Here is a 19705-nt window from a genome sequence, read left to right as displayed (position 1 = left end):
ATTCGAGCTTTAAGTATTACTCGTTTTTTTTTTTTTTTTTTTTTTTTTTTTTTTTTTTTTTTCTATGGCTGAACCAGTGATGCATTGACAGACAACCTGACGCGAGCCTTGGATATAAAACTCGATACCTTCACCTAAAGCTCTGCCATGATCTTAAGATATCGGCTTTTTACCTTTGTTACCCATGTAGTTAGCTTCGTCAATATCAGCCTGTAATAACGCCTCCCATGCTGCCATAAGCGCGTCCAGATCCTCATTCCAGAGATCGTATGCAGACTTGTCGATCAGCAGCTTCAGTTCCGCATTCTTCATGTCACGCTCCTTCTTGAGTTCTTCAACTTTCTCGTGGGTCAGACTCCAGATGGCCATCTTGAGAAGATAATCAAATTCGTTTCCATTTTCAACCTTGGGTTTAACGGCGCCTGGGTCAGGAACTACTGCCTGATCCACCTCTATATCTAAATCCTGGATCCTTGTGAAACCTTTCATATGCATATCCTGAACAATGAGTGCTTTCTTGCGGTTTTGGACTTGAAGTTCACCAGAAATAATCATCAAAATGAACCGGACCTTATTATCGAGACGTGTCCATTGTTTTGTTAAAAGATCAATGAGGTGGTCCTATTAATGAAGAAAAAAAAAAAAAAAAAAAAGATAGAAATCAATTATGCCTTGATGTCTTTGAATGTATTACAAATGAGCACCGTTTGACGTGTCCGGCTTATTGCCAGGATGCAGTTTCTCTTCGCCTCCCTCATAATCACAATGTCCCTCTTTATCTTCCAGCGTTTCCATCTGAAGGGGATCAATAACGAGCGCGTTAAGAGCACAAAACATTCTTTACTTTGTCTGTAATTATTAATCATTTGTGTAAATATAGAGTTAAAAACGCACTTAATATTTCCAATGAAATTGTTAATGGCGCTATTCATAATTTATTAAGTTTATGTTGAAGTTAACTATATATAAGAACGAGAGAGAATGTGTATGTTTTGTCAAAAGACATGCTATGCATTTTTTTCTTTTTTTATGCCTTCTTGGCCGAGCGCTTCTTGGTCGTAGTCGTAGTTGTTGTCTTGGTGGTTTTGGTAGAGGTGCTACTTCCCGAGGGCGCAGCAGCAGGGTCAACAACCTTTTTCAATGTACCATCGGGATTCAAGTGAGGATACTTGGAAGGATCACTTGAGTAGTTGGATCCACCCGAGAAGAATGAGAAAACCATTCCGGAAGTGGAGCCAGCAATGATGTAGATAAGCCATTTACTATGAAGTTACCAAAAGATAGAGAGAATTAATGTTAAACAGCTATTAGAACAGTGCTATGCAAAAGCAGCAGAAATTCAAGGCATCTTCACTTACGGCATCCAGCTGGTGTACTTGCCGACCCACTCCATGAATTCTGCGTACTTTACAAAATAACTGGAGCTAGAATATCAATTGAATAGGATACAGTGGTCAGTTGAAAATGATAATTTAATGTCTGGTTAAAATAATAAAAACAGCTAAAAGAACATTGTGACAAATAATGTGAACACTACTCACATAGTAGAGTAAGGTCCCATAGGTCCATCCAACACAGAGTAGAATTTATACTTTTCCTCTTCAATGAAGGTGATTAAATACTGGGTATCGTTGCGGACATAGGGGATATGACGAACTATTTCAATAAAACATTAATACATCTTGTTAGCTTTCCAGGCAATTCCATTAATAATAAGGAAGAAAAAAAAAAAAAAAAAAAAAAAAAGAGCCTACAGTCTCCATCCTTGGCATAGATAACATATGGGAGACGAGCAGGGACAATAAAGCGAGCAGAGAGACGAGGATTCTCCTCAACCCAAACTGCTGCGAACTTTGTCTGTGTCTCATTCTGCATGGTGACTGCAGCATCGAGATAGGTTGGGAAATAGTCAGCGCAAGGTGCGGAGGAGAAAGAACAGCTAGAATGATGGATTTTATAAAGAAAAGAGTACATGTCAGCCAACTAACTCTTTCTAATAATCACTCATGCCTTTCATCTATTTTGTTTCTTTCACTTTCTCCCTTTTCAAGTTCGGAACTTACAAGGCGATGATCCACTCGTCTTCAAAAATAGTATCCTTATAGTTGGCATCAGTGATGTTTGTAATTGCTCCGGTGGGATCGTCAACAAAGAGAACAGGAGGTGGGCTGCCTCCAATAAGAAGCGCTTTGGCAAGATCCATAAGCCCAGCAACACCGTGTTTCTCTGAAGTAGCAGATTTCTGTTGCTGTTGTTGCTGCTGCTGCTGCTGCTCTTGGACATACTGTTCGTACTGAGCTGTGACTGGTGCAGCCAAGAGAGTAAGCACTCCAACAGCCGCTAGAGTAGTTTTGAAGAACTTCATGCCTATTTGAGTTGTTGCTTCTTTGTTCACTTGAGTTGAGGGGAGAAACTTGTTTTGACAGAGAGGAGTGAATGAGCAAAGTGAAAAGAATCAGAAAGAAAAAGAAAGAAAGAGAGATGAGAAGAGGCAAACGAAGTAGACAGAAGATAAGGTTCCAGCAGCACGCCTATTGGTCCAACTCAGTCTTTGTGTGATTCCCAGGACAACAACAAAACAAGGTGTATAATATACATGTATTTGCATGTAAATAGTGAACACAAGTAGCCAACGGGCTGTCAGCGCGCAGATCGGCCTTTCAGCACTTCTTGTGTTCATCTCTTCTTTATTGCTTGCTCACTTGAAGTGCTGTGGGAAAAAGATAGGAGCAGCATGTGGATGTGGATGTGCTGGGCCAATAGGAACGCAACCGTTGAACTCTTTCAATGCTCAACCCTCCTTTGGGAAGGATGCTCACTGTGCCAACAACGAAGTTTCTATGGAATTCTAAAAGACCTTGTGTTCATTTATTACTGTTAGTCTTATTGTGAAGAGAGAAACAAGAGTGCTTGCAGATAGAATGATAGAATGTCGATATTTAGATGCAACTTACAAAATCGTCAGGAATGATATTTTTTGAGGTATTAAAGCCACATTGATTATGGCGAAGTTTTTCTCACTAGCTCTTTCTCTCGTCAAGTCATTACAATTCTGTTTTTTGTAACGAAGACAAATTCAATATAAACCATGGCGTGTGCTCTGTATGCATTCGGCTCAAATGGGAATGGTCAGCTCGGAATCGGATCTAATGAGGACATGAGCATACCGCAACCTGTGCTTTTTGCTCCATCTCTTTCTTTTCATACTCGTTGGCAACAGGAAGAACATCGGGAACAATATGAACAAGGACAACGTGGAGAGTGCCAAGGCCATGATCATGCTGCGAATTCACCATTCATTGACTTTGCAGCAGGTGGAAACCATACGGCAATTATAACTCGAGGAAATCAAACACTCTACATGACAGGATCCAACAAAGACTGTGAGACACTTCTCTCAGAAGCTTCACAGGTGTTTTCGCTTCATGCCAATAGAACAGCCTTCCCGTCTGGGGAGGGAGAGGAGGAAGAGGAGAGTGAAGAGCAATGGGGTGACAAAACAAGGCATAAGGATCGATACCAACATCAAAATCAACAGCGATGGCGATCCATTGCCTGTGGATGGGCATTTACAATTGCTGTTACTGAACCTGGTTATTTTGAATCAAAACTCGTCAATGGCGCCAACGATGATATTGAGGGGACTATAGCAAATGAAAAGAAGGCAACATCCAAGGTCTTTGCTTGGGGCTCTGGCTCTTTTGGTGAACTTGGACTTGGACCTCATCTCACAAAATCCGGTCGTAAAGCTATTGAAATTGAGACGGGACTCTTGAACAAAAATTCAAATTCATATCCGCTGGAAATTCTCAAGGTTAAAGCTGGGCTGAGACATGTATTACTTTTGGCCAAGGAGGAAAAAACCGCTATGCAAGGAGATCAGTCAATCAACAGCAATAACAGCAGAAAAAGTAAAACTTTCTTGGTAGGATGGGGTAGTAATCGGCAGGGGCAACTCGGCATTCTCGAGCGACCATCAAACACAGACGTAGTAGGCGATGTTCAGCCATCGTCCTTGTCTTTTACAGAAAAGGAGCTACGCGGGAAATTTATGGAGCCAACCCGTATTCTGATCTCCAAGCTTTCGGTTCCAGAAGTAGAGATCCTAGATATGGCTTGTGGGCAGAACCACTCCTTGGTTTTGTTTTCAGATGGCACTGTTTACGCTTCGGGCTTGAACAAGTACGGCCAATTGGGTCCCTCTTCATCCTCCGCTTCTCCATCTGCGTCATCATTATCATCAGTACTGGGGAAAGACTTCAGGATTGGATTTGAGTGTGTCCATGGTTTGCCATATGTTGACTCAATATCTTGTGGCTGGAATCATAATGCTGCTATGGACACGCGCCCGTTTACACAAGGTGGGTCCTCATGCATTTATCTATGGGGAAGAGATGATCATGGACAGCTCGGCAGCGGTAGACCCTATTTTTCTGTGAATGTAAATCTGAGCGGTACAAGCCAGGTAATACCATCAAGTATCATTGTACAAGTGCGAATACCAACTTCAAGATCGACACCAACGCTAGACAATGCGCAGAATAGGGAAGATACTTGTGAAGAAATTGTCTCATACAGCTGTGGATCAGAACATACCTTGGCTATGACCCGGTCAGGTGATTGCTATGCATGGGGATGGAATGAACATGGCAATTGTGGTACTGGAAGCATAGAAGATCTTTGCGATGTACTTGAGCCTCGTAAAATTGCTCTCCCAGGCTCTAATAATTCGTCTAACAGTAGAGTAAAGCATGGTTTAAGTCGTGGATGGGTAAAAGGTGGTTATGGATCTTCTTGGGTGTGGATATAGAGCAGATATTGATCTCTAGAACACCCAATAAAAAAAAAATAAAAAAAAAAAAATTATATATATATATACTGCTAAAGCACTCTATACTTTATTATTCAATACCAAAAAAGAGTAGAATATGTACAAAGAGGGTGTTGACCTATTCTTACTGGCCGATAAAATCTCATTCCTCTTAATTATTTGTGTTTTACGCGGTCTTTGCGGATGCATTTGCCTCAGCCTCAGCCCCAGCTTTTGCCTTATCTGCTGCCTCCTGCTTTGCAACAATGAGCTTTGCAGTACTCTCCCAGGCAGCCGCCTGTGTTCCACTACTAGGATCAAAGTAAGGATGCTCACCCGAGACTGTCACGCGAACACCCCTGCGACGATAAGGCTTGAAGTCGGGTACACCAGTGTGGAAAGTGGAACGGTTATCCCAGATGGCAACACTGTTTTTCTCCCAATGGAAACGAACTTGGTACTGCAATTTCTTGGCAATCAAATCACTCAAATACTCTAGAATCCACTTGGACTCTGACGCAGGCACTCCATTGATTTCGCGGGTGAAGACTGGGTTTGTAAAGACGGATTTCCACCCCGTTACAGGGTTAGTTCGGATGACAGGGTGAACCGAATCATTTAGCCTACCAAATGTCTTACGCCCGTAAGTCTGGACCAAAAGCTTGAAAATATCGGATGAATGAGTCGCCGTGAGGCTCTCAAGGTAAGTCTTGAGAGGCTGAGAAAGGTCGTCATAGAGCTCATAGCCGTTCGACCAAATGGTGTCACCACCGGACTCGGGAATTTCCTCGAACTTAAGGATTGAGTACGAGGCAGGGGCGGGTTCGAATGAGACATCGGAGTGCCATGAATCGTTGGTATTGAAGCGTGTCGGAGGGCTCAAGCGAGAGTCCAAAACAATCACCTCAGGGTTCTCCTGATTCCTGGCAACGAATGGGTGAACATGAAGGGGTCCTGTCACCGCAAGATGGAAACACCGTAAAACCAGTTAGCCATTGACAAAATAGCTTCATCCTTTGTTCTTTCATCTTTTTTTTTCTTGTTTCTTATTTCCTTACCCCAACGTCTTCCAAGCTTGACTTGCTCCTTATAGTTTAAATCATCCTGGTCGCGGAAAAATACGACACCACGCTCAGAGATTAAGGCAGCGAGCTCCTCACTCTGCTGTTCTGTCAGCTCTGACAACTTGATGCCATGCAACTCGGTTCCAAGCTTGGGCGAGTAATCGATACGCTTTGTGACGCTGGCGAAAAGAGCCTTCTTTTCTGGATCAGCGTTTTTGCCAGCGACACGGGTAGCATGGGTGTTACGATCCGCCAAAGTAGAGTCCTCTTCGCCTGCAGAGACGACAATACCATTCTCGACAACAGTAGGGCTAACCATGGTGACTTCCTAAAAGGAGTAAAAGGGCAATGAAAGTCAAGGAGTGAGGCTGAGGTTGAAAGTGGGGCTGTGGTTGGGAGCTGATGGTTAAAGGGGAAGTGAAGCTATATTGATATAAAGGTATAGCAAGGTCAATAGGAACTACTTTTGTTACGGAAGTAGACTTATTTTAATTTATTTTTGAAAAGACAAAGTGTAAAAGAAGGTTGGAATCAATACCAAACCTTTTTATACTGAAACTGTGATACCTACGCGCAACAGAAGGAATGGACGGATGGAGTATATCTATACGCGCCATTTGTGTACTGTGAGATAGGCACTATTTTGAAATGAACAATTCTAGGATATAAATCACGACATTTCATTCTAAAAAGAGCACTCACTAAAAAGTGACACAAACGTGTGTATTGCGAGTGCTTTTCAGAAAGCAACAGGCTAAACTCTGACTTTCCTCCAGTTTTGTAAAAAAAACGCCATCCTGACATGATATTTGAACTGCCAACCAAAAATGTCGTTGCTAGAGTAAGGGCAATTGAGGGAGCATGAAAACAAGTCCCGAGTATGTACATTGCACCGTCATCCTATCCTAGTGTACAGAACATGGATAGCCTTAATCCATTCGTGGCTTGGTGACAGCCAAATTACGCGATTTTGAACCATCTTGGGTCACTTTTTTTAGCTGTCACCTCAAATCAAACTAAAGCTTTAATATTACAAAAGAATATATATATCTCTACATGCTGGCTAATTGCCTTTAAATAAAGCATCTTGCTCTGCGCCATAACACGGAGCCTATATGCGCTTTTGAAAACCATCAAGCCTTGCTAGTCTTGATTGGTATGCTAAGATCAGAAGGGTCAGAATCAAGACAAAAAGGTCGCGGATATCATAAATATATGCCTTTAAACCCAGGGGCAAATGCCTACATATACAGGCACAGGAAACATACTGATACGTGACTGAGGTAACTGCAAAAGCATGCTTCTTTGCTAGACATTATACGCCCCCCAACGCTTATCACATTTTTCATCAAGGAAAAGGCACCCTTTCAATTCTAAGGAATCAAGCGTTAAAAGGAGCTAGCGAAAGGGCCAGAAGCCTATAACAAACTCTTTTCAGAGTATTCAATGTCTCTAATCCCAGCAAGAAGAAGGTCGGGCTATCTCAAATTTTTTCCCTCTCATGAAACCTAGTGAATATTTCTTTTACAAACTAATCAGGTCCTTATTACTTTAGCTAATTAATCATCGGTTGAACAACTAACCAGGATCCTTTCTTCTCTCTCTTTTTTTTTTTTTTTTTTTTTTTTCAGCTCTATTAGGAATTCAACGCTACTTACCAATCCTCACAGGTTGTAGCATCGACAATACAACATCAATGATCACTAGCCTATCTTATGCCTGTTGCCTTGAAAGGAAGAACGACGGAAGACACGACTGTCCCTCTGTACAGTATATGCGAAAGTATCATCCTCATTCCGAGCAACTGGATATGAATTTAAATATTAATAGCATTGCAATGTATTTGGTAGTATAAATACCAAAAACTATGCCGTACTGGACTACAGTGTTAGGTACAGGAAGGGGGATAGCATTACTAGACTCATACTATTGGGCAACAAGAAGGGCCTGCAAAGACTTGCTTTGAGCAACTTTAGTAAGTTAGCAAACCTATGCAGTTCAATTACAGCTAGTCTTTGATATTCGCGAGTGGCCCGTACGCTTTCTTAGTTGAACGATGCTGAACTCCTTTATATAGAGCATCGTTCTACTTATCAAGAAGCATTCGCGTCATTTTAGAAAAAATAATAAGAAGATAGGTGGGAAAAAGAAAATAATTATCGTAAGGCTTAGTTAAAAAATTAAATAACACCTATAGTATTGACAGGAGATCTGATGTTTTAGAAAGAGAACGCCTTCCTATCCTTATGACAAGATAGAGTCGATGCAAAGTAATGCCCGGAAACCATACGCCATTCTTATATAAACACGCTGCAGCAATTTCGATTGACTTTGACTAACCCTTGGCGATTTAGGCTTCCCAGTCAACAGAGGCTGCTCCTGGAAACATAACAGATCCAGTCGGAGTGTCTCACTGTAGCATTCTGGGGCCGTAGATTTTTTCTCACTGATCCAACGGTAGGAAGTGAGGAGATAATCTATAATGAGTGGAGCGTGTTGAAATTCTGAAAGGATTAATTAAGGATTAAAAGCCATTCCGTAAGCATCGAATTAGCCACCCATTTTGTGTAGATACTGACTTTGTCGCAATTAAAGAAGTCCTCTTGAAAGCGCCACACCCAATTATAAATAAATATATTCTACGGGTAGCAAAGATTGGCCTTGCGCTTTTATTTCTAACATCTAAAGCATTGGTTTTGTATGCCGGCTGAAAGATTTCTAACTGAGGATTCGTTTTTGAAATGGCAGGCTTTTGTGTAAATTACAATAGTGCTTTCGGCGAAAGAAATTTATTATCTGAACCGGGCCATACCACAGTATGCTAAATTTATTATATCAAAGTCATCCAACCTTTTTTAAAACAATTGTAATCAAACCTGTATAGCTTTTTTTTTTTTTTTTTTTTTTTTTTTTTTTTGCAGCGAGAAGCTAATAATTGCGAACAACCATGGAGGGAGAATGGTACAGTACATGAATAGCACATGGATGAGGATGCCTCTAGACTTTTTTTTTTTTTTTTTTTTATTTATTTTCTTATTTAAAAAAGTTAGATTGAGCTTGGAACCTGAACAAGATGTAAGAACCAATCGAAAGAAGCACGGAAGCGGGATGCAGATGTAGTTGGCACATCAGGAAGAAAATATTCTCAAGAGGCTTTGTAAATAATGAATTAAGAAGATTCACAGTAATATAATCAGTGGTGTGTAAGACCTTTTCTTTTCCAAATTGCAATTTTGTTCTTTAATATTAGATTGAGCATGAGCTGAATATAAAGAAATTACGAAGTAAAGCAATTCTATTCTCAAGTCCCTTGCATGCATTGTTTTTATCCAGTTTTGTATCAGACAAAGCAAGGAATGAACACCTTGGAAGTAAGTCTTGTATTGGATCAATAATGGTCTCGTAAAGTTCAAACTTAATATATTACTCTCAGACTTTCTATCTTGTATTGTTTGTATTGAATGAGCTAGTCTTTGGTGCAGAGATGTAATTACGTCCAGAGGCTTTTTCAGCTTAAGCAAAAAAAAAAAAAAAAAAAAAAAAAAAAAAAAGACTTGAAAGTAAAGCAAGCACAATTGTGCTCTAAAATGAGTGACAGCTCCCTTTCCACTGAGCTTTGTTGCAGATTGCAATAATTTAATGAACTGCGATAAATGTGATAATGCAGGTTCATCTTTATTTGATATCGGAATTCAGATATACACATGTTCGGGTGTACAAGATAAAAGGGGTTTCCATCTTCATTCCTCTTTGTCATAAAACGAATAATTCTATGAGGCATGTCTCTTTTTTGTTCAACTTATTTTGAGGATAACTATGAGACATTGCTACCTGAGGGCGTTCTCTGACATTGTCCTTCCCGAGCTGCTCAAAACCATTGGTCCATATTTGATGAAATTCTTTTTTAGCTCTTCATGGCGCACCGCACTGTAAACAGTTACTAGGGCAGCACAGCAGCTTTACATTCCCAGAAGGATCGTCCATGCTTGCGCTTTTTATGTACATTAACCGTTACGAAAGAGATTTTTTGATTGCCTAGAATATGGCTTGCATATTTAGTATCACGATCGTTGTGCTTCAGAGCACAAGAAGAAAAACTGGAACATCATAGCTGCTCTAGAAGTAAAGACATTATATACCTTGCCGAAGAATGGGAAATGAGGCCTTTTTTTTTTTTTTTTTTTTTTTTTTTTACAATGTACATGCCATTGTTACGATAGTCAATATCCTTCGTGAGCATTTCTTTTTTTTTTTTTTTTTTTTTTTTTTTCATAATTTAGGCCAATATTATACTTTCAAACCTCGACAATGGCTGAGAGCATTGAGGGTAATATTGCAGAAATTACTTGGATCTGCAAGGGACATTTGAGACCATGTTCATTCCTCTTTCCAAGGTACATTGGAGATTCAATGCAATTATTGGTTGAAAAAGCGGTTGTAATTGTCTCCTACTCCACAATCTCATTCAATATGAACGAAGTAGTGTTCAATCATGAACTAGAGGAACCAGAGTTGAGCACTCCGGAATAAGTATAAAAGAACCACAACTCCCCGTTTTTATTGTCTCTTTGTCAAACACTCCAACCACCTTCCAACTACTAAACGTAGCCCTCACTCTTGCAGAGACTCAAGAATAAAACGATCCTCATCCTCACACGCCTCTTCCTTTCGCAGCTTAACTTTCTTCTCAATCTTCTCGCCCTCCTCAAAAAAAAAACCTACACGCGAAAATGATCTTCTCTAAAACCGCCATCATCGCTGCTGCTGTGGCTTGTCTCACTGTCTTCTCTGAGGCTCACGTCTCCCTCAGGTCCCCCTGCCCTCGTGGCGCTCCCTTCGCTGGATGCCCCAAGGCCTCGACCATTGACTATGACATCACCACGCCCATTGGTACCAACGACCACATCGGTCGTCCTCTGTGCAAGGTACTACTAAGAGTTTGACAACGTGACTTTTTTTTTTTTTTTTTTTTTTTTTTCGAATCGCTAACCCATTTACTCAACCTATTCCTCCTAACCTTCAAAATAGAATACCGATGTCCAATCTAAGCGCGCTTTCTACAAGGCCGGTCAGACTATCAAGACCGAGTATCAGATCGGTGCTGCTCACGGTGGCGGACATTGCCAATGGGCTTTGTCATACGACGAAGGTAAAACTTGGGTTGTCATCCAGACCTTGGTCCGTGACTGTCTTCGTAATGTTCCCAATGGAGGGAAATACTCTGTGAACGTCAAGATCCCCAAGGATGCTCCTTCGGGCAAGGCCATCTTCATGTGGTTGTGGAACAATGCTATCGGTAATCGTGAGCTATACTCCAACTGTGTCGATATTGAGATCAATGGCAAGAACGGAGGCAAGCTTAAGGGTGTTAGACCTTTGATTGCTAACTATGGTCCTGGAACCTCTGTTATCGGCGAGTTCCCCAGACAGAATGATGCTGATGGCCACGAACTCTTTGCTAAACGCAAGTCCATCACCATTACTGTTCCCAAGGCCAGCAAGAGCAAGAGCAAGAGCAAGAGCAAATAAATTAAAGGAATGCCCGTTGCTAGATCCTGTCAAAGTATTTGCTTATCGAGTACACGGCCTTTTATTTTTTCCTTGGTAAACATGGACCTCTATACTGATCAATCATCTAGACGAAAACTGATAATAAAAAAAGTGTTTAGCAGGTTGTTACTATATATTCAATAAGTGTCTCCAGTATGTGTTGATGATAAGACCGACAAAAAATGATAACAGCATCAATAGGAATTAAACAACGATAACAAAAAAAAAGCGTTATGTCTGTATGGCGATCTCGAGCAGTCTTGAGTAAGATATTTGCACAACGGAGCGCTCTCTTCCTTTCTTTTGTGTTCCGCAATGTAGTATAGGGGTTAGACTAAAGATTTTATCGGTAAAGGAGAGCATGGATCACAGTAATAAAAATAAAAAATGTCGTTAGTCCATCCTTGGTCGTAAAAAACGTGTCTTTGTAAATAGGATATCTTTTGTTTATTTGTTTTTCTTTTTCTTTTTTTCCGGGATGCAACAAGGGTGACAAAGCTCATGCAGGATCATAAAAAAAAAAAAAGTACATACACGTGCCGTGGTAAGACGCGTCTTGCAAAAAGAATGGTAGTTCACACACCCACATGTCATGCAGCAGTTGGTTACTTTCCTTCTTCCCGATTAGACCAAACGAGATTTGAGATTTGATGATGGCCAAGAAAAGCGAAGCATCTGTGATAAAGATCAAGGTGTGTATTTGGGCCAAAAAAAAAAAAAAAAAAAAAAAAAAAAAAAGCAACTGTGACCGTAACCGGATTTATTTTCTTTTTCATGCAAATGAGCCAAAGGTTGGCTGTTTGAGCGATGTTCATCTCTCTTTATTGACGTTTGGCTCTCAATAATAAAACCTTCTTTTTTATGAAGTGCCGTATTATCTCAGCCATTGCGCTTTACAATAGACTTAGCAATCAGTTATGAGCTGTGTATAAAAATAAATGTAAAAATTCATTCTTACAACGAGGCTCTCTCTTGGTGATGGTGCATTGTTTTTTTTTATGCTGCATTGTGCTCAACTTCTACGTTTTTGTACTCTCTGTCCCCTAGACAAAACATGAAGGAATCATGGCGGGCGAGTATGAAGATTTGAACCTGTTTTTTACTGTATTTTGGTATTATGAAGCTGAGAAGATTGATATTTGTTTGCCTGAATGCAGATCAGGCAGGGTCAAGGTCTATATAACCTTCCTTTGAGCACACGCATCTTGAATACGTTCTGATAGCCATTATTTTTGCTTGATAAACGTTGAAAAGGAATGGTTGTTGTCTAAGGAGAAATTTGGATAGTCATTTACGGACACAAAACCCCTGTTATCCAATTCACTTTCTTTTAGTAGTCAGATAGAGTACGAACACACAAGTGGTTTAATATAATATATTAAGCGATAAGAAAATAAGATCGGTTGTGGCGATTTCTCCCTTGTTCGTGTTCTTCCACAACCGCTCATTTGAACGTCGCCAGTCAGTATGGATTCAGTAAATAAATATGATCACTGCCAAAAATGCTCTTGAGTGACAAATGAAATAGATATTACTCCTTGTGTCGTATCAATGTAACTGAATATGTCAATAGTTGCTTTTATGCACACGCATCCTATTTTCAGTCTTTAAGTCAGCTTTGCATAAGCCCTTTTTTTTTTTATCCGCTCAACAGCTTGACTTCCCTATCTTCTTCTTTGTGCAGTTGCTTTTGGCACAGAAAGGTATGGAAAAAGACGTTTTCGGCTATTCCTATTTTTTTTACTTTTCTACAGTACTCGGGGGCGAGATAAAGGTTGGTCATGACCTTTCTGACAACCCTTTTCTTTTTTCTTTTTAGTAGGGCAAAACGCAGGGTCAGATTTATGAGATTAGTTCCGCACGATGATGACTTTTGGCTTGCACAAAGAAAAAAAAAAACGCGCATGCATATTTGTTTTTTGAACTTTAATTCATAAACAAAGGAGAAAAGAGATACAGCATGTATATGGATATGCTTGATGAACACACAATGTCGTCTACAAACATGGTGCTATTATAAATCACTGAGCATTTCTTTCCCCACAAAAATAAAAACACAAACCAGATGTTCAAAAAGGTTTTGTGATCCAATATTTTTTAAGCATCAAACATCAGATGTGTTGGTGTTTTCCGACAAACAGAAATGCGTGTCTTTTTTCCTTGGGACAAAAGTCTTTATCCTGCAAGATTCTTTGCCTTTGAAAATGCATACATTCCGATTTCCCTTCTTGGACACGCTCTCAGCCTCTAATGATCTCTTTCTTCTTGTCTAGCACAGTAGGCAGCTCTTGGCCGTTCTGCTCTCTCTCTCTCTTTTCCACTTTTTTTCTAAACACAAAAAAAAACCTTGTTTCTTGTCACGCCCTTGTTTTTGCTGCTTGTAACATGTTGACTACATGAATAATATTCTTCAGGCTAATTTAGAGTAGCCTAGTTAATATATAATAAAGGGAAGGCAGTGGCGATCAACACATTACACAAAAAAAAGGAGGTGGATCTCTCGAAATATTCATATACTTTGTGGGTTACAAAACAAACCTTTTTTCGATGGTTTGATGAGCCGCCATGTTTCTCTTTTGGACCTAAGCGCCGATGCAGATATTATTGCTTGTACACATATCATATCTGTGAGCGGATACCAAAAAAAAAAAAAAAAAAAAAAAAAATTACCCAGAATACTCAGTTGCTCTGGTGGACAAGTTTTTTTTTGCTCAATGTGCAGTTGCCGCTCAGCACTATTTTTCTATGCAAAGTTCTCTTTCTCACCTTCATTTACAAGATAATATATTTGTGATGGGTGGAGAATCCGTCTTTCTCCTGGCAATGATTAGAGTAGCCATAGTTGGATAAGTGGCCTTGAAAAGTGCATGATCCTATGATCTCTGTGTACTTGTTCTCATTCTCTTTTTTTTTTATTTTTTTTTTTATTTTATTTTCCCCTGCCTCGTTGGGTGCATTTGGCCCAGCTGTTACTATATAATATTTATTCTCCTTTTAATTTTGAGAATATGTCCATGAAGTCAAGAAAAAGAGAGATCGATTATTCATTGAAACCGCATGCAGAATAGCCTTTAGATTATTAATGTCATATGAATAGGATCAACCGCTTAGACTATCTCTCGTAAAAAAAAATGACCCTTGCCTAGGCTTATGAGGGATCTCGACCTCCATCTTTATTCTTTCACTTTCATTTTGCGTTCATTTAAAAATTCATTTTAATGTTCATTAAAATATTCATTTGTTGGATAAATCCCTAAAATGGAATAGAGGGAGACGGGTTTACATTACTGTATCGACAACTCTATAATTTTGTGTATTACAAAATATAAAAAAAAGAGCATTTGCTTAGCAATCAAAGCGAGGACAAGCTTTCCTTTTGTTTTGTAGTGTTCACATCATTGGGCACATGAGATTGACAAAATAAAATTCGTTCATCCAATGTTTTCATTTGTGGTCTGGCCATTTGAGTATGAAAAAAAAAAAAAAAAAAAAAAAAAAAAAGGAGGTATGGGCAGTGGAATGGTCTGGTCTGAAAACAACGAAGGAAAGTATTTCAGGAAATTGCGGAAAAGGAAACAGAACACAACATCTGAAGATGGTTCTACTTTCTCACAATCTTTATTTTTTTCAGTTGCTCGGCGCATTCTTGTTTTTCGACAAGGATCCATGATGCTGGGTCGAGGAGAGAAATGGCGATGTTTGTTTAGATGTATGATATCTACTAGAAAGTGTGACAAACGACACTATATGGAGATATATATATATACATTTATATAAATATAATATTTATAATGTAATAAGTGTGTGACTTTAGGTTACAGAAGCGGTCCTCTTCTTGTGTCCATCATTTTGTTGCGAATGACATTCTTGTGCTATCACTCTTCACTTCTTTTTGTCCATCTCCTCTGTTGCGTCCTCATCATTTTAAAAAGCTCACGCACCCTTTTTTATCATTCTGTGCAGGAATCATTGAAGCCTGACAGGAAGATAAATATATATATATATATATATATATATTATATGTATAAATGAAGAACGTCAGGGAGGCGAGTGTCTACCAGGGAGTGCCTATTGAAAATGTACTATTGTAAAATATAAAGGACATATTGAGAATCATTTAATAAGTGTCTGTTGTTTAGTATCTTGCCAGCCACACAGGATTTTGCTCTCGAGACGAACAAGTTTATATTACTTCATATTCATACACTAAAACAGACAACAAAAGGAATGTGTGAAGACAGGCAGACAGACAGAGAGAGAGAGAGACAAAAGACCGATGACGGCTCATTCATCTATCACAAGGAGAAGGAGAAGGTCTTCACTTTTTTGAAAGATAGTATTCAATCTTCTCTACTTTATGCACGAATATATCCTGCAGTGGGTTTACATTGTTCTTGCTTTTTGCATGCAAATGTGAAGTGTACGTGCAATGGTATAAATATGCATCTGTGTATGTGTTGTGTGTCCGTATGAACAGAAATATATGCGAATGGTGCATGGCTGAATGGTTGTATCGTATACTGTTCTATCCATGGCTGATGTGACATTGGACTCTTTTCTGGTTCAATTGCTCTCAAATGTCTTCCTCAATACTCACGCTCATCTCTTTTTTTTTTTCTTCTCTTTCTCTTACTTTCCCTCTTTCTTTCTCTCTTCCTTTCTCTTCCTTTTCTTTCCACATTCTGTTCACATTCACTCTGTCATTTAGTCAAACACTCCTTGATACTCGATAACTGACTCTGACAACTCTTAATCAACTGAATAACTGATACACTTTGCCTTCTCTCTGTGTCCCTTCTCTCTTTCTCTTTCTCTCCCTGTCTCTTTTGAACTCTTGGTTTTCTTCCTTCACTTTTCTTGTTCTCTCCTGTCTTTTGACCTATTGAAGGAATCTCAAAGCACGCTAGTCTGTTACTAATAAGAAGTACACATTTTCATTCCTCCACAAAAACAACACAGCGCTTTTTTTTTTTTTTTTTTTTTTTGTCATTCACTTCGTCCCCCAATCCCCCGTCTCCCCATCCCCTCCTCCAGCGCCATATCCTTCGTTTCAAGTCCTCCATTGTCTAAGCTGGCTTCCCTCTTCTTTATTGATCTCACTGATGGTTGCCTTGCCCACATCCTCACCCACTCTCGTGTCCTCTCCTCTCCCCTCTGCACCCCTATTCCCTTCCTTTGGTGCCCATCATTCTCTTAACTCTCACAACTCCTCCTCCTCCTCCTCCTCTTCTCACAACCACTCACCTGGTCCTTCTTCTCCTTCTTCTCCTTTGTCATCCTCGAGCTCGTCCCCTCGATTCTCATGCATGGATCCTGTCAAGGTCAAGACTAATAACACTGCTAATCTCGATCAACCCATCCTTCCCATCAAGTCGGCCATTGCAAAGTTCTATGGTCATGATCATATGCAATCACGCGAAGAATACCAGGATCACCTGCCATATCGCCAAAATGCGTCATCCGCACCGTCGGACAAGTATCATTCACGCATAAACATTGCAAACCTCCTCTGCTCTGAAGGCACTGCTGCCGACAATGGTCACCATCGTCAACAACAGCTCCGTGCTATTACAGAAGAAGAAAATCCTGATCACCAGCGTTCTCGAACCCAAAGACAGTATCATTCTTCATACAATCATGGGCACAACGTTGCACGAGACAACCACTATGGCGTCAACGGTGATGATCATGGCGATGGTTCCTATCCTTCTACCACGTTGAAGGATAAAAGCCATGAACAACCCTCAGATAGAAACGGCCGAGAACCAGCTTTTGCACATCGAGCCTCGGATAGCGCGAATCCTTCTTCCTTCAGGCCTTCTTATCCTGACCGATATTCACATGCACATTCAGACAATAACCGTCCGACATCTTCTTCAGCGGCTTCTCCCCCTGAATCCTCTATGCGGCACTATCCATCCTCGTCCATCCCATATTCGACTACACCTCGCTCCACTCATCCAGGCCCACAACAACGTTCCGCCTCCTGGAATAATGATCGATACCAAGATTATAGCTATTCATACGAGCAGGACCATCATCGGAAACCAGACCGCTCAAAAAGCGATTATGCGCTCCATCAACAGAATTATGGCCCATACAGCGCTCCATCCTCGCCTCCATCGAGCACTGCCTTCCATCATAGCAAGCCTCGCTCTTCCGAGACATTCAATTCCTCTTCCTCTTCTTCCTCTTCGACCCCAGTATCCACAAAGCCCGCCATCCCGGTCGAAGAATCTTCTTCGCTCTATTTCCATGCCTCTCAATCTTCCACACCATCATATAATTACTCTTCAAGTAATAGCGTGAGTACTCATGACGTTTCAAGCAATGGCCGACTATCCACTTCATCTTCCTCGAGGCCTGTGCATGAATATAGTCATGGACAAACCACAGAACCGAACTCAGGTGACCAATCTAGAAAACAGAACCATGGTCCCCTTCTTCCTCCGCCTTCCGTAAGCTACTTTTTTTTTTTTTTTTTCTTTTTTTTTTTTCTTTCCAATTACATGCTTCCTGTCCAATCCTTGTTCCGGCTTACAAGATGTCTTTTGCATAATCTGGGCATTCAAAATGACTAATCAACTCGTATTTCTATGGTTTCCATAGGCGTTACTCTCTGCTGCTGAGAATAAACCACCCAGGGTCTATGGCCGTGACTCGACTGTTGATGATAACTGGTCACCTCAGCCGCGCACAACCAGAGTTGTCCCCATTGATGCTCCGAATGAAAATTGGCCATACACGTACTCCGGCTCAAGTATGCTTCCACCACCCTACCCTTCTTCCTCATCTGTCTCCAAGTCTACCTCGTCACCATCCTTGGTATCCTCATCAACATCACATCTACGTTATCCATCCAACTACTCGAATACACCAGTGGAATCAAAGCCCAGGCGTATCTATGGTATTGACGCTGCTGATATCCCACAACGTCTGCCCCCACCATCACACTCGGCTTCGTATCGATCGAGTCAATATTCAAAGCCTCTCCAGGGTATTCCAGATGAGCCAGAAGGAGAGGAGACACGTAAGCGTCCAATGGGACAGGAAGCGGACGGCTATTCCCGTCATCATGTATCTTCTATGGCTGCTGCATATGGATCACAGGCGTATGGTTACTCGACAGGATCTAGCCACCATTACCCGTCCTCAGACATAGACAGGCCTAGATATGACTATGAAAACCGTAGATGGAAGGCGTCATCTAATCATGGGGCATCTTCAACCTCCTCTTCGTTGTATTCTCAATCACGACCATATTCGCGTCCACAATCACCTAATTTTGATATCAAGCCTCCATCATGGTACCAGAGCTATGCACATAGCGTCCCTCCTCCTCCTCCCAAACACCAGGATTACTATCAGGGTCACACTCAACATCACAAATCTGCTGCCTACAACGGATATTCTACACCGTCAGATCTTTCGGCTGAGCACAATCATGAACATGGACATGATGACAGCCATGGAGACCACTCATCACCCTTAAGGCGCGCATCCAAATCTGTGGTGGCCGCAAGTCAATCTGTTCACCCCTTCGACACTGCGGAGCCAAAGTCATCTAAATCTAAGAAACCAAAGCGCATCAAAAATCCAGGCCACGACGAGGATTTAATTGTAATGGATGATGAGTTTTATGCAGTTAAGGCCAAACGCAAGAGGGCTAACGCCAGTCAGCTCTCTGTTCTAAATGCGGCATTTGAGCGCTCATACTTTCCTTCCACAGAAGAGCGTCTGCGTCTGTCAAAGCAGTGTCGCATGTGTCCACGAACAGTGCAGATTTGGTTCCAGAACAAGCGACAGAGTGTCAAGGCCAAGACAGAGGCCATGGAAGCTGCCATGGCAGCTGGAGAAGGAAGACGTGATTCTAGTGGAGGCGAGAGTGGTGAGAAGGGAGAGGATGGTGAAGGGCCTCTAGCAACACGCCGTCATCACTCAAATAACAGACGCAGCTCTGCTACGATAATGACGCCTTCTGAGGCAGTCATGTCAGCCCTTCATATCCAACTAGATGGACGCAGTGTCGACTACTTTTCTAGAAAACGTCGTGCTACGATTGCAAAGATGGAACAAAACGAACAACAGAAGCAACAGAAGCAGTATCAGCAAGAACAAGAACCACAAACCCAACAATCATCGCAACAGGATGAGGAGGAGGATCAGCAATGAAAATGATATCTTGTTTCTTTTTTATTCTCATGCAAAATGCCCCTGTATATTATTACTATTTTCATTGGATGTCCTTTTTTTTTTTTTTTTTTTTTTTTTTTTTTTTGAA

General features: G+C 40.8%; 5 protein-coding genes across 5 annotated transcripts; 3 read left to right on the top strand and 2 right to left on the bottom strand.

Annotated features, from left to right (window-relative positions):
* Window positions 1-153: 153 nt before the first annotated feature.
* Window positions 154-2203, bottom strand: BCR41DRAFT_372136 (hypothetical protein; the record flags this gene model as incomplete). The annotated part of the gene is made up of 7 exons (XM_022026656.1): window positions 154-621; window positions 845-849; window positions 1147-1262; window positions 1359-1424; window positions 1542-1656; window positions 1755-1939; window positions 2064-2203. The coding sequence occupies 7 exons, from the start codon at window positions 2201-2203 to the stop codon at window positions 154-156; spliced, it is 1095 nt and encodes a 364-aa protein (XP_021879619.1).
* An 831-nt stretch (window positions 2204-3034) lies between these two features.
* Window positions 3035-4817, top strand: BCR41DRAFT_356999 (regulator of chromosome condensation 1/beta-lactamase-inhibitor protein II). The gene has a single exon (XM_022024779.1). The coding sequence runs from the start codon at window positions 3089-3091 to the stop codon at window positions 4808-4810; it is 1722 nt and encodes a 573-aa protein (XP_021879618.1). The 5' UTR covers window positions 3035-3088; the 3' UTR covers window positions 4811-4817.
* Window positions 4818-5054: 237 nt separating this feature from the next.
* On the bottom strand, window positions 5055-6097 carry BCR41DRAFT_286271 (hypothetical protein; the record flags this gene model as incomplete). The annotated part of the gene is made up of 2 exons (XM_022020281.1): window positions 5055-5764; window positions 5869-6097. Coding segments are annotated over 2 exons (939 nt in total), but the record flags the coding sequence as incomplete, so codon positions are not given.
* A 4349-nt stretch (window positions 6098-10446) lies between these two features.
* On the top strand, window positions 10447-11548 carry BCR41DRAFT_387756 (hypothetical protein). The gene is made up of 2 exons (XM_022027925.1): window positions 10447-10799; window positions 10903-11548. Exons 1-2 carry the CDS (start codon window positions 10605-10607, stop codon window positions 11401-11403), a joined length of 696 nt encoding a protein of 231 aa, XP_021879616.1. The 5' UTR covers window positions 10447-10604; the 3' UTR covers window positions 11404-11548.
* A 7523-nt stretch (window positions 11549-19071) lies between these two features.
* Window positions 19072-19260, top strand: BCR41DRAFT_286005 (Homeodomain-like protein; the record flags this gene model as incomplete). The annotated part of the gene is made up of 1 exon (XM_022020279.1): window positions 19072-19260. A coding segment is annotated over one exon (189 nt), but the record flags the coding sequence as incomplete, so codon positions are not given.
* Window positions 19261-19705: the final 445 nt, after the last annotated feature.

Source organism: Lobosporangium transversale (assembly GCF_002105155.1).
Source record: "Lobosporangium transversale strain NRRL 3116 chromosome Unknown BCR41scaffold_28, whole genome shotgun sequence".
Taxonomy (NCBI): Eukaryota; Fungi; Mortierellomycota; class Mortierellomycetes; order Mortierellales; family Mortierellaceae; genus Lobosporangium; species Lobosporangium transversale.
This window is presented reverse-complemented; position numbering and strand designations above follow the sequence as displayed.

Bases quoted from the DNA above. Each gene is read 5' to 3' on its own strand.
- BCR41DRAFT_387756 (XM_022027925.1), top strand. From the start codon at position 10,605: ATGATCTTCTCTAAAACCGCCATCATCGCTGCTGCTGTGGCTTGTCTC. The intron at 10,800-10,902 runs GTACTACTAAGA...CCTTCAAAATAG, and splicing joins TCGGTCGTCCTCTGTGCAAG to AATACCGATGTCCAATCTAA.
- BCR41DRAFT_356999 (XM_022024779.1), top strand. From the start codon at position 3,089: ATGGCGTGTGCTCTGTATGCATTCGGCTCAAATGGGAATGGTCAGCTC.